The 19,154-nt window shown below is 35.4% G+C and overlaps 1 protein-coding gene across 1 annotated transcript; it reads right to left on the bottom strand.

Annotated features, from left to right (window-relative positions):
- Positions 1–318: 318 nt before the first annotated feature.
- Positions 319–19,137, bottom strand: LOC101442064 (olfactory receptor 51F2-like). Its single transcript, XM_004447180.5, has 3 exons — positions 19,089–19,137; positions 3,882–3,921; positions 319–1,234 (listed from the first exon to the last, which is right to left on the bottom strand). The coding sequence occupies exons 1-3, from the start codon at positions 19,135–19,137 to the stop codon at positions 319–321; spliced, it is 1,005 nt and encodes a 334-aa protein (XP_004447237.5).
- Between the last annotated feature and the right edge of the window lie 17 nt (positions 19,138–19,154).

Below are 19,154 nucleotides of genomic sequence, written 5' to 3'. Positions count from 1 at the left end.
GAAAAATAAACATTGAAGGGACTTTTTTTCATTTATTTTAAAGCTTTACTAAACTGGGCATTTGGAAAATAAATTCAAAATGGGTGTTTTGAGCAGAAACAATAAAGAGACAGGAGGTCAGTCAGCAATTAGCCAAGGGTAGCTAAGAAATGAGAATCTGGAGTGGTATTTTAGTGGTAAAAAGTAAATGATTGTCTTAGAAAGGAGAACTGCATTGTGGAGATGTTTGAATTGGATGAAATCTAGTTCCACTAAACACTAAAATTATGGGTTCATAAATCCAATTTATGCTAAATTTTCACTGCCTTTGAAAAAGTTCTATGGAAGCAGTAATTGTTGAACATGAGGGTCCTTGGGACATAAAATTTTAATCAACGCTTTTTGAATCTGCTTTGTTTTCACACTGTACATGATAGGGTTCATCACAGGTGGGATCAGCAAGTAGATATTAGCAAAAAGGGTGAGCACATAGGGAGGAACATGTTTTCCAAATCTGTAAACAAAAGACAAGCTGATCAAAGGGATGTAGAACATAGCCACAGCAGTGACATGAGAAATGCAGGTGCTGAAGGCCTTTTTACTCCCCTCTGAGGATGCAATGCTGAGAACTGAGCGAATTATCAGAATATAGGAGAGTAGGATTAAGATTGAATCTACCCTGGCAATAGCAATAATTGCAGTTAGACCAAACACACTATTGATCTTTGTGTCTGAACATGAGAGCTTCATCACGTCAGGGTGGAAGCAGTAAGAGTGACGGAGCCTGAGACGTCTGCAGAAGGACAGACGCTTAAGAAGAAGGACTAGGGGTGACAGAATCAAAGTTCCCCTGCTAACGACTGCCATACCAATCTGTGCAATCCTGGCATGAGTTAGAATGGTAGCATATCTCAAAGGGTTAGAAATGGCCACAAAACGATCAAAGGCCATGGCCAAGAGCACTGATGATTCCATGGCTGTGAAGAGGTGAATGAAAAACATCTGTGATAAGCAGGCATTGAAGCTGATCTCCTGGGCATTGAGCCAGAATATTCTCAGCACTGTCACCATCGTAGAGATGCATAAACCAAAGTCAGTGGTGGACAACATGGAGAGGAAATAGTACATGGGCTTATGGAGGCTTGGTTCAATGAAGACAACAAAGAGGATCAAGGTATTTCCAGAGAGGGCAGTTAAATAGAGGCAGCAGAAGGGAATGGAGATCCAGGCATGGGCCCATTCAAGTCCAGCAACTCTCGTCAGCAAGAAAATAGGGAAAGTGGAGTTATTGTAGATTGACGTTACAGTTTTCAGAAGCATAATTCTCTTGTAAGATCTTGACTTGCTAAAAGTAGAATTCCTAAGTTATTTTAGTTAAAGTGTAATACACATTTAATAAAGTGTACAAAATTTAAGATTACAGCTCAGTAAAATTTTACATCTGTAACCAAATCCAAGGTTAATCAATAGAAAATACTAGCAACCAAAAGCCTTCTTAATTCACCATCTTTTTAAATGTCCTCTCCAAAAGTAACCACTATTCTGACTTCTATTATTGTGTTTTGTTTTTCCAGTTCTTTATCTTGATGGAAGTAAAATAATACTATATGCATTTTTTGATGTGTATATGGCTTTTCTCACTCAATATATATCTAGGAGGTTCATCCCTGAAATGAAATGTTAAATTTGGTTAAATTTAATTTCAATTCATTACACCAAATTTATTTTGTGTCTATCATTTACTACCTTGTACTCTATCACCTTTTTAATGAAATATTTTATTCTTAAACTGGAGTATTATCTTATACTTGTTAATATTGTCTCATGGAATTTGTGTTATTTTCAGCTAGATTTTGCTTAGTAGATTTGTTTGCTTAAGTAGATATTCATTATGTATTTGCCAATTGGTGTATATTTTACTTGTCCTTCCCTAAGTATTCTTTTTGTCCATGATTAGGACTTGGTCAAAGAAAAAAAAATAATTAATTTTGCCTTGGAATTTAAGAATTATTGAAATAAGTTAGAATTATTAACACTAAGTGAAATTTTAATTTACTCTATTTAGTAAGGAGAGAAACAGCTCTTTTCAGGGATTATATATACCTAAAAACCCAGTCTAGATAAGGCCAGTTCATCATATGTGTTACTAGATGGAAGATTCTTCAGTTCCCATGAGTCTGAAGCTTGATGTTCTTCTAAATTTGTAACCCTAAAATACTGCCTACTTTACCATTGTGGAACCTGCTTCTGTTGTGGTAACAATAAAATGACTAATAACATTCCTTCATAAAATGAATATCCTGGCTCTTAATCTGGCTTCCAATCTTGGAATAATCACTACGATATATATAATAGTGTGTGAATAAGATGATTTTCTATGCAATGTCCTAAGTATATCACATAGATTACCTTATCTGAGCCTCATGTCAAACCTAAAAAAGAGGTATTATTTATACAAATATAAAAAGTGAAGATAAATTGCTCAGGGTCATAAAAATTGGAAGAGTTGAAGCTAGAAATCAATTTCAGGCTCTAGGCTATCCTATTCATGACTAGACAACACTGTTTAATGATAATAATAGCAGTCAGAATACTTAGAAGATAATTTAACATCAAATAATAAAATCATATATTAATAGATAAGACAAATGTGGATGAGCCATGTTTAAAAATTTCTCAATCATTTCAAGTTTCTGTTCATTGCTGACACAAATTTATATTATGATTGCATAGGTATTATATGATATGTAAATAAATTGAACGAAGAGTAAATTCTTATGCACACCATTGAATGTATAATTCAAAGTAATCCATTCTGGAAATAACATTCTAACAATAAAGCTTTCCAATGTCCCTTTAGAAGACATGCAATATATGTATACACATTTTTATACAATTTTCATTATCTAACTTGACTACATATCTTATATATAAATCTGGATGAAAATTAGTTATGATTACTTCTGCAAACATTATATCTACTTCTACAAACTTTCAATTCTATAGGCATTCCACGGGCAACAGATTTTACTTACTTTAAAGTATTTGTCATTACCAAGCACCAGCTAGTGATGCAACTAGAAAAGACTTTGAATAAAAAGGTGAAATGGTAAAGACAAATGAGTTTATACGGCTAAGAGACTTCAAAATGAGCCAGGAGGTCAGCAGAGGGGACATGCTTACTCACATCTCAGCAAGATCTCAGAGACAGCCAAAGTAGATACAACACCAGGTAATGGTGCCCCTGAAGATTACAGAGACACTCAAGTCCTACAGACATGACAGATGGCTCTGGAGTTCAGTGCCTTGCCAGTGGGCCTTACTCTAGAATTTGTGTGCCTGAGTGTGATGGAGTTGAACTCAGATGTGACTTCTCTACACACGCCTCTTCTGTCACTTTTGCTGAACCTGTGGTTGGCACTGGCATTGGTGTATGCTCAGGAGACAAATCTCTAGTCAGCTCATGTGCCAGCTGGGCTGTGAATCTCAGCAGAGTTGTAACACCTACTCTCCAGTTCGTCAGACTTACCCAGGTTAGCCAATAAGGAGGTCAGCCACCACACAAAGGAACTGAGAGGGTCTACAACTGCAAGCAGGAGAATCCCACCCATCAGCCATGTAGGTTCTAAGTCCCCTCTCAATCTAGAGGTGGAGTGGGCATTGCCATCCCAAGGTCCTCAGGATGAAGGAATAAAATACAGATTAGGGTAGACTTACTGGTACGCTACCATAGAGTTATTGTGACTCTAGCATTGGAAGAAATTATATCATTGATGTGAAGACAGTGGTCTCAGGAGTTGCTGAAGGTAGGGAGAGGGAAAAGTGGTGTGATATTGGGGCATTTTGAGGACTTGGAGTTGTCCTTAATGATATTTCAGGGACAGATGTAGAACATTATATACCCTGCCATAAGCCACTGAATGGGCTGGGAGAGAGTGTAACCTACAATGTAAACTATAATCCATATTGTGTAGCAGTGCTCCAAAATATACTCATCCAATGCATTGAATGTCCCATACTAATGAAAGAAGTTGTTAATGTGGGAGGAGGGGGGTGTGGGCAGTGGGATATATGGGAGCCTCTTATATTTTTAATGTAACATTTTATGTGATTTATGTATCTTAAAAAAAAATAAAAAAAGGAAAATAAAAGGAAAAATGTAGATAGGAAAATCACATGGAAACCTAAGGTCACAGGTAAAGGACAGGAATTGGCAGTAGTTAACAGCTCCTTTCTTCCAAAAGCCAAACTGCTCCATAAATAGTGGCATGTATTGTTGTAATATTGTTTATGTTTATAGGGAAGTCTTATTATCTAGGAACATTTACAAACTGAAGAGAAAACCCAGCAGAAATAAAATTTGTGGTTGCAAATGGTGATGAGTAATTATTATATTATTTTTGTTTTATATGTCCTGATTAGTTTTCTTTAAAGAAAAATAGTGGATTTACTGTCAACATTTGTAGACACTAGAATTATCTCACTAAATATAAAATTATTTTCTCTTGCAAAAAAATGTATTTGTCTTTATCACAGATCAATGTCATATATATAGGTCTTAGATATATCCATTAGAATATTTCAAAGTCAGCAGATGCTCTACATTCCTGAACCTGGATTCAGTTCTCCCTGCATCTGCCACTAATTATCTGCTTCAGTTTTCTCCATTTTAATTAGTGGTAGATCTGTACATCAGGCTGCCTAAACCAGAAATTTGGATGAATTCTCACCTTCCACCTGTAGATCACCAATTTCTCTCTTTATTGTGACATTTTCTAAATCGTACACTACATTGTGATCAGTTTCCTTTGTTAGGGTTAACAAAGGCTACCATTTTAAAGTAATTTTAGCTAGCACTAGCTGTAACAGTGCCTCCCAAATTTCTATTAAACCATCAACACACAGGAAAAAAGAAAAAGACCCAAGAAACACTAATGCTAAAACTGATTTATCAGTTTCAAATCCAGAATTTTGTGAGGATAATTAATTATTCCTAAATAAGGGAAATGGAGATGTATTGAGCCAAAAGATAGGTAAGCACTTAATCCCATTCCCACAGTCTGTTCTCAGGATCCAGGGTCTCAGTCAACATGAAAAGTAGGCAACAGTCATCTCTCTTCCAACAGGGTGCTAATCTGTAAAGTGACCGAGGACATTTTCTTTGTCCCAAGCATCTCATGTCATGAAAAACAGCTACAGAAGAAGGTCCAATGAGTGACATTCGTAGAGACTCATTGAAGTTTGCAGTGAATATTCACCAAGTAAATATTTGTCACCAATAAAAGAAACAAAAGATCTTGCAACAGGATGTTTTTGAAAATTCGGTTTTAATTTAGTCTATGCCTTCAAAGTGGCATAGAAACAGTCAATGTCATTAGACATGGGTGTTACCTTAGTAGAACTATAGGATAAGAAAAACATGAAATTGGATCAAATACTATCCATTTCACATAATCACTGTTTTTGAGACAGGAGCTATGAGCAACACACACAATTTAATGAAGAAAAACATCTGAAGAGCCCATACCTTGTAGTAAGGAGTGTGAAAGGACAGCAACAACAAATCTAAGCATGAGATCTTGAAATAATACATTAAAAGTAAAAGAGAACACCATGTGGAAAACTCAGAGACTGAACAAATATGAAGCCGTTGTAATGATTGTGTTAGGCATTGAAATAAGTCCCATTGTCTTACTTTCCCATCCTCAAACACTAACCTTACAATGGATTGGTAAAAACAATGGGAATTTATTAACTCACAGTTTTGAGGCTAGGAGAATTCCAAAATCAAGGCAACAGCAAGGTAAAACTTTCTTCCTTAAGACTGTGGAGTTCTGGGGTTGCTTGCAAATGATCCTGGGTCCTTAGCTTTTTCGTCACATTGCAAGGCACATGTTGGTGTCTTATCTCTCTTCTGGGTTTTACTGACTTCCGGCTTCTGTCTCTCCCCATGGCTTTCTCTTCATAAAGCACCCCATAATAAGGCTAAGGTCCAACCTCAGTCATTTGGGTCACATCCCAACTAAAAATAACATTTTTGAAAGATCCTATTTACAGCGGATTCATAACCACAGACATGGATTAAGATCATATTTTCCTCTCTCCCTATGCCACATAATTCAACCTACCATGCTTGAGGGACGAAACGGGGTCTCTGTTATGGGACGAGCGGGGTCCCTGTTGCGGTCGGTATGTCCTGTCCGGTGGACGACGGGGCAGTTGAGGCCTAGGCTCCTGCGGGGGCTCGCAGGCGTGGAGGGGCTCGCAGGCGTGGAGGGCGCGGCGGAGAAACCACCACGGAGACGAGGTGAGCACTCAGGTCTAATTTATTAAGGGAAGTACATGTGTTTATATAGGGTTATGGGGGAGTGAGCAGGGGACTGATTGGCTGTGGCCAAAGGGGGATTGGATTGGCGGTGGCGAGCAGTTGGTGGGGGGAAGAGGCAGATTCTAGGTTGGTGAAGGGGCGGCACCTGCAGGAAAGGGGAACGGGGCTGGGAGTGATTGGTAGGGACTAGTTCCTTGCCTTTTATGGTGCGGCTTGTGCTGCGGCTTGACAGTGCGGGAGGGGGCATGTGAGCGTAGGCAGCTTCTGCTGGCTATCAGCAAGCCGGCTGTCGGTTGCCTGGGCGGGGCCGAGGGCTGTGCGCCCATTCCATGGCTGAGGGCAGTTCACCCGTTCCAGCCGCCCTACGCCAGAGTGGTGGGCTGCGCATATCCCCCACTGGGCGCGGCTATGCTTGCCAGCCAGACTTCAGCCTGCCTCACCTCAATGCTTCTCAGAATATATTTTCAAGTCCTATGTTTACTTCTGGAGTGTGACCTAATTTGGAAATAGGGTCTTTGAAGATGTGATTTTTTTAAGATGAGGCCAAATTTGATTAGGATGAATCCTAATCCAATATGACCACTGTACTTTTAAAAAGTGTATTTGGAAAGAGACTTAGATGTACACAGAAAACTTCAATATAATCCTGAGACATTAAAGAAGATACATATAAATTCTGAGTTATCACATGTTTATGGAATAGAAAAATCAATATTGTCAAGATGACAATTTTTCCCTTATGGATCTATAAATTCAAAGCTTGTGAGCCAGATTCCTTTTGTGTTTTGATAGAAATTGACAAGATTATTTAAAATGTACATTGACATGCAATAGACTTCAAAGAAAACAATAATTTGGAAAAAGAGAAACAAAGTTGGAGGACTTATGCTATCAGATTTTAATATTAGTATTGAACTTTTTAATCAAGTCAATGTAATATTGGCACAACTATAATCTTATATTCATTAACAGAACAAAGGAGAGGCTAGAAACCCTAACAGTTATGATCAACTGGTTTTCAACAAACTTGTCAAATAATTCATATTGGAAAGAATAGTATTTCCTTTCAATAAATTGCACAAGACAATTATATATTACTATGAAAAAAAATAAAGTTAGACCCTTACCTCAAACACTTCACAAAAAATTAACTCAAAATAGCTCACAGACCTAAATGCAAGAGCTAAAATCATGGTATTTTAGAAAAGCATATAGGGAAAATTTTTGTGACCTTGGCTTAGGCAGAGTTCTTAGATACCACACCAATATCATGATTTATTTAAAGAGAGATAGGAAAAGGGGGGGGGGGGGGGAAAGGGGGGGCGAGAAGAGGAAGAGGGAGGAAAAGGGAAAGAATTCAGACCTCTTCAAAGTAAATAACAAAAGCCTATGTAACTGAAAGGAGATCCTTAAGGGAATGAAAAGACAAGCCAGAAAATGGGAGAAAACACTTTCAAATCATATACAAGTAAAGAACATATATGTAAAACTGATAAAGGATTGTTAAAAATAAAGTTGGCTTTCTATTACTCTCATGAAATACAAAGTATCAGATAGCAATAAATTAACTGAAATAGAATTTTGGCAAAATCTAATATCCACCCAATTTCATTTTATTGGGAAATGTAAAACATATTTAAAGTCTCAGAAAATAGGCCTTCCAAATAATCTTATTTTAAATAACATATGAAATGTGGTGATATAGTTTGATTGAGAACTACGTACTGAAACAAAAAATGCCCTAGGAGAAATTCACCTTGCGAAAAGTTAAACCGTGACATTTACAAAGGTAAATGATTTACTGACATTAATAAAAGAATCTACAGCACAGTATCTGTTATACTAAATGCTGAAATAATTAAAATAATATAACACCCTTTGGAAACAAATGCAACCCTACGACAAAAGCAAAAGGACAGAAAGGAACCGAGGTAAATGTTCAGTTAAGGATAAAGGCAACCTCTTGAAACTCTTGAAACAGGTTTCAAGAGGTTATTGAAATACAGTCAGTTATTGAATAAATATGGGTAGGTGGGCAACTGACTTATCCATTTGGAAAAAAATAAAGCCATAAAACTTATTGCTATAGTATATAGTGAAATTAATTCTTTGTTGGTTAAATATAAATATGAATAAATTAGATACATTTTAGAACAAAATGAAGGTAAATAATTATATATTCTTGAAGTAGAAAGAATTTTCAAATTTTGAAACCCACAGTAGAAAAGTGGGATAGACTGATATATTTGATTTGGTAAAACACAAAGTCTTGTTTTATGGCAAAAACAACTTACAGAGAACTAAAAGGCTAATTACAAACTAGGAGATATTTGAGGCATGTACAAAATTCAGATGGATCATGCATTTAAATAGAATGAGGATAGTAAAAAAAGACAATTAGAACAATAGTCAAGAGTATAAAATTTTTTAAAAATCCGTGGAACTATACAACACAAACTGTCAACTCTAGTTTCAACCATGTATTATAGTTAATAGTACAAGTATAAAAAAGTGTTTTCATCAGTTGTAACAGAAAAACCACACTAATGCTAGATGTTACTAATAGGGTGGTGTATGGGAATCTTGTATTTTACGCATGATTTTTCTGTAAACCCACAACTTCTCTAATAAAAAAAAAAAACAGGCAAAAAACATTAAAATGGAATTCCCAATAAATGAAAGACTAGCAATTCAGGCAAGAATAGTCTATCTCATTCATTAGTCAAAAGAGTGATAATTAAATTGATTAGTTTAATCAATTTAACATTGGGTTATGGGGAATTCACAGACATACATGTTGGAGAGTGATTTGGTTTAAAAGGCTCATTTAGCAATATTTATTTAAGCAATTAAAATTTAATTTTCTTTGAATATTATATTTGTCTGAATTTATTAGTAGTGATAACAAAGGCCATCTTTGCTTGTGTGCTTGTAGATGCATATATAAACCCATCATTCCTTCAATTATTTGCTAATTAATTCTTTCAATGATCAAATATTGAGTGCCTGTTTTGTGCTTTTTACCCTGAAAATACCCTTAATATTAAAGTAAAAAATGTTTGTATACAGATTAATATATTATATATGAGACTTTGCCTTGATTTCCTTAAATTTAGAAATTTATCTCAGTTGTTAAATGTACTAAAAATTCTTAAAGCAGATTGATTTTTCCTACGGTTACTCTGAGATCTATACTGTCTGTGTTTTTAACTGATGAGTTTCTTTGTAATTTCCAAAGTGGTTTGTGTGTCTTCATCGAATTGTAAGACACTCTCAAGCAACTCCCCAAAATTGAGAGAGTTCTATGTTACAAAAACCTATTTCGACATCACTAGGTTATACCATAGTTCAGTTCTTACTTTTACTGTGCTCTCTAGAGTGGTAGCACATGTCAGGGTAACATACTGATGGACTAGTCTGGGTTTGGAATCAGGCAAGGGGACTGATATTCTTTCTCCACCCGCCAGTTGGTTTTACTCTAGTTAAATCCTAGTATCTACAGGTAAAATGCAAATGTGTGAAATTGGAAATGAGTTGGAATATGTGCCTGAGAGTTTTCAGGACTTTATCTTCATCCAGAGTCCAAGAAGTATGAGTAATCAAGATATTTCTTATTCTTTTGGGAAGAATAATATGAAGTTTGATTTTTCAGGTTATTAAAGAATCTTTATGTAAAGAAAATCTGGAATTAGATCCTGCTGCAGAGGAAAACAGTTCCCATCAGATGATGCTTTTGTCAAAACAAATAAACGAACAGAATCTCCCTTCGCTGACAAAGTGCAGTTCCCATGATTGAAACTGCCATGCAATTTCATAAAGCTAATATATTTATCAAATTCTGGAGGATTGTGATGGACTTTCATGATATTTTTATGAAAATAGGAAAAGTGTCTGTAGAATGATATAAAACTATTCAGCTGCATGGAGGTGAAGCAATAACCATAAAGGATGAGTCCAGTGATCTGAGACACTGAGATAACTAGCTCCAGACTTTAAAGACCAAAGGGAATCAATTTGCTAAATTAAGCATAAAACAATTGGAAACATAAGTTAAACAATAGCAAGAATACGTCCATGGCTGCATTTTGGAGTTTGATAATAACAGGTGTCAGGAATGGTAAAATAATATATTCAAATTAGAAGCACAGCTTTTACGATGAGAAGCTAAAAAAATGAAAACAAAAGAGATGTATGAAACTTTAGGTTCCTGAATGGGCATCAGTCCCATAAATGAGAAGAAAATTTTGTTGAGTAACTCTAGGCAGGAGCTTGGTGGACTTGGAGGCCAGAGGCAGGGGGTAAGGAGAGAGTCTCTTACCTTCCAAGATAAGAGAATTAGAGGAGATACAAAAGGAGATGTTGAAGGAGAAATTCCAGAAGACCAAGCAAATTAGTGTCTTCAACTTCAATTTCCAGAAATTCCTCTTTGGATTTACCTAAGCTAAATTACTTATGATGCAGCTTAAAGCCCTCAGAAATAACTCATTCAATACACAATTAAATGTGTTTTTTTCTGAGTATAGCTGCTTGATTTAGTCTTTAGTCAGGGAGACTTTTGTTATTCTTATTTAGAGATGAGTATGTGAAGGTAACCTTTCTTCTATGAATAGAGAATTTTTATAATGAAACATGATGGTGTAATAATTTATCTAGTTGGAATTAGTACCCTTGGGGAATTTCTGGCCATTCTGTTGTGCTACACTTCTCTACCCCCTGAGTTAGTTAGCTGGCATCTGCAAATTTGGGTGCTTAGCCAAGTGGAATAGAATCAAACAAATAAACATGTATCTTGATACAGGAACACTATGTTTAAATGTTTTGATTAAAATAGAATTAATCATTACTTTGAAGATGGATCCAGAGTTTATGATGAGGATTCAGTATTTCTTCTTGTATTTTATTCTGTCATGGGTCTTTTGTAAATATTTTATTCATAGATTTTGGGTACAACATAGTGGAATAGCAGATGCTTTGATATCTTCAGTTGATAGTGCAGCTTTTGGTACATCGTACATGTGCATTAAAAGTCTGCTAAAATAAGGCAATCTACAACTCAGAAGTAGGCAGTAGAATAGAATTACAAATCAAGAGCCTCCATAGCATTACCCTTTCAACAGAAGACAAAAGATTTGGCCATATAGGAACCCAAGCGGGAAAAACTTCTACAAAAAATAGCTTGGCTCTTCTTAAGTAGCACATTAACTTTTGTATAGTGATTAGTGTTTTCCAATTATTGTCATGTACATTATTTAGCTTCAGATGTCCATGCTACAACAAACATTTTTTTAAATTCACCTGATATATGCCTGACGAACACAGTGCTTACAACAAAATTGGTGGTCAATAAATATTTGCTGATATAATTTGTTCCCCAATTTGAAGATCTATCTTACAGTCTGGAAAATTAAAACACATAAATAAGAAAAGGAAAGTCACTTTATTCAACTCTGTTTGTACTGATGGTTAGTTAGCAAATAAAGTTGGTTAAATGTAGGTAATAATACTAATCTAAACATCATACAAATAAAATTTATTTCAACCTATAGATGAAATCTATTCACCATCTTTTGATGTAGTACTAAAACGGGAATTCTATATCACCTTCTTTGCATAAACCACATATTTAATGCATCATATACAATTTCCTTTATAACAATCATCATGACTGAGGAAAAACAAATGACTGTTAAATGACCTTTAGTCCATCTATTGGAAGCAGCGAGGATCTGCTAATTGTAGGGTGAGCGATGAGAGTTAAACTAGCCAAGATCATCAGTCATTATATTTTAAAGAAGTAATGGAGATTGCAGATTAACCTAGCAAGTTTGCTCAGTGGAACTTGTGTGGTAAAATTTGTACTGTAAATATAACCATAAATTTTATAATACTGAGATAACAGGACAACAGGATATAAAGAGACTCACTAGGTGTGGCTGAAAATAGATGAAATATTGCCATCATGCCCTGCCTTAAACACCAGAAAACTAGGGTTCTACTCTTTGTTTTTCTAATAATAGTATGGCTCTAAGAAAGGATACTAGTCTATGGACATCAATTACTTAAAAGCAAAATAGAGCGATGAAATAGTTCATCTCACCAATTAAAAAAAAAAAGGACACAGGAATAAGAATTCACTGTCTTGACTGGTAGAGTATGCTTATAACGTGGAAAGCCGCAGAAGCTATTGAGGGTTTTGTAAGAAATGGTGTGATTCCATATTAAGATTGGATTCATATTTTTTTAAAGAAAGGTTAAAATGAGGAGAAATTGAAGTTAAACTCACCTGATAGAATGTACCTGAGTGGAGAAAGATTCTGAACACACAGCACAGTGCAGCATCAAATGAGAAACTATATAAATGTGGCATCAAACGTTACATCTATATTATATATTATCCCAAAGTTACATCTATATTACATGTTATCCTTTCAAATGATGAGGCTAGACAGGTCGAAGGTGACATCATTGATAAACAAGGCTTGGTTGATTGAAAGACTGGCATCACAAAGGTGGGCCAGGGAAATGGACTTGGACCAGTGGACAGGGCATCCATCTACCACATGGGAGGTCCGTGGTTCAAACCCAGGGCCTCCTTGACCCGTGTGGAGCTGGCCCACTTGCAGTGCTGATGTGCGCAAGGAGTGCCCTGCTATGCGGGGGTGTCCCCCGTATAGGGGAGCCCCAAGCACAAGGAGAGTGCCCCGTAAGGAAAGCCTCCCAGTGCGGAAGAAAGTGCAGCCTGCCTAAAAATGGTGCCACACACATGGAGAGCTGACAAAAAGAAACACAGATTCCTGTGCCACTGACAACAGAGGCGGACAAAAAGAACACGCAGCAAATGGACACAGAGAACAGACAACTAGGGTGGGGGGGGAGGGGAAGGGGAGAGAAATAAATAAAATATAATACAATACAATAAAATAAAATCTTCACTAAAAAAAAACCAAAGGTGGGCCAGAAAGTTCAATTTTGATCAAATACAGAAAGACTTGTTATCAGGAAATCAGAGGAGTCCTTTACCAAGTTTCCTCAAAGGAAGGACGCAGTCTTAACACCTTATTTTTCATTATCAGATATAATTTCCCTCATCAACAGAAGGACCAGATTGTTTGTTGATGGAAAAAATCAATTTAGTTTTGTCTTGATAAATTTGAGGGACTGATAGTGCATGTGGATTATTTTGGTAGGAAGGCATGGTCAGAATACTTCAGGAGAGTAAATGTTCCTCAAGAGCAAGATTTATTTATTTATTTTTCATATAGTAGATGTTGATTAAAAAATCACTGAATGAATAAATAAATTAGTGAACAAATGAATCTGTTATTTTGTGGAAACTTTATTTTTAATACTCTTTTTCTGTCTTCTTTATACATATAGGGTAATGAGTACTGAATGAGTGGCCAAGAATGTGGCTGCAGCTGAAGAATAGTCATTTATAATAATTACCAGTATAGGGTTGATATTAGTGTTCTTTCACAACTCATGCATGGATTTGTGCTATTTTAAGGGAAAGTAAGATGGAAGTATTTCGAAGAGATTCAGGTATGGCCACAAAATAGTCAAAGATCATAACCAACAGCACTGCATATTCCATGACACGAAGAGTTGAATAAAGAACATCTGTGATAAACAAGCATTGAAGATGATGTCCTTGGCTTTAAGGCTGAATATTCTCAGCACTGTCATCAGTGCTGGAAATGCATAAACACAGGTCAGCAGCAGGCAACATGCAAAGGAAATAGTACATGGGATTCTTGGGGACTTGGTTCAGTGAAGATTGAAAAGAGGATCAAAGCATTCCCTGAGAGGGCAGTTAAATGTAAATAGAAGAAGGGATGGAGATCTAGGCATGGGCCCAATTAAGTGGAAAGACTCCTCTCAGGAGGAAAGTAGGGAAAAAGGAATTATGGAATTTTGATATTATCATTTGCAAGAGTGGAATTCTCTTGTAAAATATTGATGCTCCAGACAAAAATTTTATTTAGATTCCATTTATTTTCATAGAAAAGTAGACATTTATCATTTACATTTTTACATTTTATTCATCTTTTGGGGTATATATGAGTCCAACTAGGTTATGAGATCTACTTGTCATTTTCCCATGAAGAAAGAGTTTCTTCTGTGTTCTTCTTTACTTTGTAAAGAGCTTTGCTCACAGGAGATGTTTATTGAGTATTTGTGTATTTTGTCCTGATATATTTATTTTTCCCATGTTCTTTACCAGCATAATGACTAGACTTAGGAGAAGAATTGGGCTACTAATTGAGGAATTAAGGAATAACTGAGTGTAGTTAATTATGAAGGTTATATTTGACCCTTTTTCATTAGGCAGAGGGCATGTCTTTCTGAATGAACATGGAACTAAATATTCACTTTAGAAAATACCAAATCACTCTAACACATTACATGTGCTTACTCAAAGAAGTGTATTCTCATTCACATGAATAGAGATAATAATTTTATTCTTAACGCATACACATTAAATCTGAAGTAGGATTATGGTATCTTCCAATGTTGTTAAAATCAAGAGAAAAATAACTATCCTGTATCCCATCTATGGACTGAAGCTTTCATACTAATTCCTGACATAGCGGTCTCATAGAAATCATTCAGGTAAGATCTGATATGTAGTGATTATATGTTATGTGAGAGGCTTTGTCCTAAGTTCTTCGCAGGGAATATTTTACCGCAACACAAAGAGGGAGATGATATTATTATGGAGCTAAAAACTGATGTGATTATAGAGGAATAACTTAAAGACTAGAATTTTGGAAACATTTCTCATGCATAGAAAGCCAGGAAGTGGTGGAGCTTGGGTTCCAATGTGAGACAAGATGGTTCCTGAGTCTGTGCGATTAATCACTATGATATACCTCTTATCTTCAGAAGGTAACATATAGAGGGATAAAATTGGGAGAAAATCAATTTTATGTTGCTTTTTTTTTCAATTTATATATCTCAAATTATGTAATTTTTTATTGTTCATAATTTAATCATGTTCTTGTGCTGCTAGTTAATGTAATAAAGTAAATTCATTTATTTTTAAGTAAATAAGGTAGCTGTTAGGCATTACATTTAGACTTTTATTTGGCGTCAGCATAAATGTTATAACAATTGCACAAGCCATGTTTGAAACCTCCTTAGGAATTTCCATCTTCCTTTAGAAGCTGTACTTGTCAATGCTTCATAAGTACTTGATTTTATAAAATTTGTGTAATTTAACTCCTCATGTTATTTAAGAAACTACTGGAAATTAGTCTTGAACATTTCCCTACTTTTATTTCCCTGTATTTTGAAAAATGTTTCTATTTTCTTGGAAACCTCATGGCCTTTAAAGATCTTTGTTACCAACTATATTTTCTTTACTCTAAAGTGATTAACTTTATTCCTAACCAAACTCCTATGAACTAGAAACATATATTAAATTCTGTAGGTAAATCATAGATGATCTCTAGCTTGATGTGTTAGTACCTGAAGTTTTTCCTCCTCTAGTCATTACAATTTATTTCCTCCTATACTTCCTATTTTAGTTAACAGAAGTTCCACACATGAAGTTTCCAAGCTAGATATAAGGATATTACATTGTACGTTTCATCTCACCTCCAGGTATGTCACTAATTTCTCCTTTCTTCACAACTTTCCTAATTTAAGTGCCATATGACTGTTAGACTTTCTTTCTAAACCATGAAGCAGATTCCCAGTGTAAAGAAAATACATGAAATGCCCATACATACGAAGTGGTTTAATGAACTATGGTTTCTATGAACTGTTAGTTACAAGTCTTCCAAAAGACAACTATAGAAACTGAGAGTAACATTTCACAAAATTTTAATTTGGCATTGCCATGCCATTAAAGCACATAATCATTATAATTGTCTGTATAAACAGATTATAATCAAGGCTAGAGAATATTCAAACTCCTAGCAGAGCTGTTCTTTTGTTCCTGACTTCTTTGACTCAGCAAATTTCCTCTGAGATTCACCCATACTGCATGCATCAATAGTTCATTCATTTTTCTCCATTCACCTGTTGAAGGTCATTAAGTTGCTTCTCACTTTTAGCTGTTATCAATAAAGCTGCTATGAACATTCACAAGCAGACCTTCGTCAGGACATACTCTTTTGAGTATATGCCTAGAGGGGAATAGCTGTTTACACCTTAATTTAAACTCCCTCTATCAGGCTTGCAAAGATCTAGGTTCATCCCTGCTCTAGTACCCAGGAAGTCTTCAGAGAGCTTGAGACCCTCTATGAAGTCAGTCTTCCAGGAAGCAGGCAGGATTGATAAGTGCAAGAATTTGATGATTATGTTGAATTACTCCATTGCCTTCCTTCTTTGCTTTCTTTAGTGTGATATACAATTGAGTTTCCATTGAATGAATTATTCCTTTTTTATGTTTTTCAGTAGTTTCAACATTTATTTCTAGGAATTTCACTTTGACCCATTGTGGTTTAAAATCTCAACTTTCATCTCTTGCTGTTTCTCATTTCTCCAGTATTTCCAAAGCTACTTTTGATTCTGTGTGCAAATGTTTGCTTTGCATGTACACAAATAAAGGCATCAATAGAGAGGAATATACATACATTGAAAAAATATCAATTCAATAATGTATTTCTTAGGTGGTCAAGAATAATCTTTCTGGAGATATTATGTGTTTTAAGCTTGTAGAAAAGAGGCTGATCCTATCTATATTAGAGGGGGGATATTTGAATTGTTAAAATTCTACTGTAGATTTTTTTAAAAGAGGAAGGAATATGGAATCTTAGACTAGAAAGAATTTGAAGTTAACTGGTGCCTATTTGGAAAACTGGCTAATGAAGCAGATAAGAAATTATTTTAACGCAAGACTGAGGAAATGTGTGTTGGTTAATTTCAGGTATCAACATGGCTAGGTTATAGTGTTTGGTCAAGGAAGCACAGGCCTGATTGTTACTGTGCGTATATTCCATAGATGGATTTGCATGTATAGTCAGTTGACTGTATCTAAGCCTGAGTCCATCTACAATCAACAAAGGGCATTGCCCTCAGCAATGATGGAAATCTCCTCATCCACTTAGTAGATCGTAAAGCTGGAACTACATATATGAGCCAGAACAAAGAATTCCCTCCTCTATGTCAGCTATGTCTCTGGAGAATTCAATTATGCCTTCCCTCCTTCATGGGAATTTCCAAGTTTGGCCTGCCCTATGGAATTTAAATTTGCCAGTCCCAGTGGTTGTGTGACCCAACTCCTATAAAAATTCATATATATATATAGATATATTTTTGTTTCTGATTCTTTGCAGATCACTGAATAATATAGCTCTTAATTATTTTTGCAAAAATTGATCAGATTAAAGGATTGTCAGAATATTAATTGAGTAAATTTATGAGTCTTATTCTATAAATTAAGCTTAGCATTCACTTATCCTTTTAAATTTATTATACTTAATAATATGTATATATAATATCCTAGACATTTTTATAGACAATACAATCCCACTCAAGCTAAATAAAATTATCCAAGTTCTTGCTTGCATCATATAAAACTTCCCAAATATATACAAAAACATCTTTCCTTTCCCACCTGTTGCTCACTTCCAGCTAGATGGTTCTCAGTCAGATATCTAGACTCTTTTCTTCAGCAGTTTCAGCTGAAGAACCTTCAGCAGGTTCTGTGTAATGGTGTAATCCTTTAAACATCTCAAAGTAAAAGTTCTGCAACATTAATCTTCTTATGTGTTCCATATTCTTGAAGTTCCAAGAGCTAATAGGTATGCAGAAATACTAGAGCAAAAGCCCCTCACATGTAACATTCGAGAAATATTTAAACCAACTCTATAAATCAATTCCTTTACATAATAACATTGTACAAGCAAAAGATATTCCTTAAGCAATTATGCAAATATTGGAATTTAAATTCACCCTGTGAAGCAGAAAGGAAAAAAAGAATAAATAAAATGAGAAGGGTTTGTGTTTTTATAATATCCAAGCCTATGTTCATGTAGGACTTATGGTTTAAAATTTAGGAGAGTGTTTTTCCGTGAAGAATAAAATTGTGGCATCATATTTCTTACATTCTTCCACAGATGGTTCCAAAATGCTCTTGACTTACCACCACGTTTGAAAATCCTTCCAATTCAGGATTGCAATCCAAACAATAAGTACAATTCTATTCCTGTGCTATCAATTAAAAGATCACTCAAAACTTTATTTTATTATTATTTTTGCCTACGTTGCCATTTCTTACATTATACTTTAAGCTCCTGGACTGTAAAGAAAAATGTTTCATTGATCTCTTTCATTTATATTGTTTCCCATAGGGGTAAACATGAAGTAGACCTCTAATCAGTGTTGTTGAAAAGATTCTAGTTTTTTTTCAAAGCACTTATTTATAATTTGTGCCCACCCCCATGGTATAAATATTTCCACTCTGGCTTATTTCAAGTATCTGTACAACATCATTGAACGAGTAATTGGCAGATATGCACACATTGTGCTCTTGCAAGCTGGTATGAACTGGCCTAGGAGCAACTCTACCCCGAGATATGTGGGGAAAGAAATCATGCCTCCAATCTATCACCACTTTTCCAGCTGCACTAAAATTTATGTTAATCCATTCTGGTTTCTATCTCCATTTTCCTCTGAATTTTCTCTATCCTTTTATGCAACTGAGTTTTCAAGCTTCTGCCTGACTCTTAAATTGGTATAGCTACCACTGAGTAGTCTATTTTTTATAGGACCAACCTACTTGGGTCTAGTCCCAGATAACTATTTATTGGCTAAAGATCATGGGTTTTACCTTGATTCTCTGAATTGTTAATGCCATGGCAGTCCTTCTTGGTATCCATGAAACCTCTGAATTTTA

The sequence above is a fragment of the Dasypus novemcinctus genome, chromosome 10 (assembly GCF_030445035.2).
Source record: "Dasypus novemcinctus isolate mDasNov1 chromosome 10, mDasNov1.1.hap2, whole genome shotgun sequence".
Lineage (NCBI taxonomy): Eukaryota > Metazoa > Chordata > Mammalia > Cingulata > Dasypodidae > Dasypus > Dasypus novemcinctus.
This window is presented reverse-complemented; position numbering and strand designations above follow the sequence as displayed.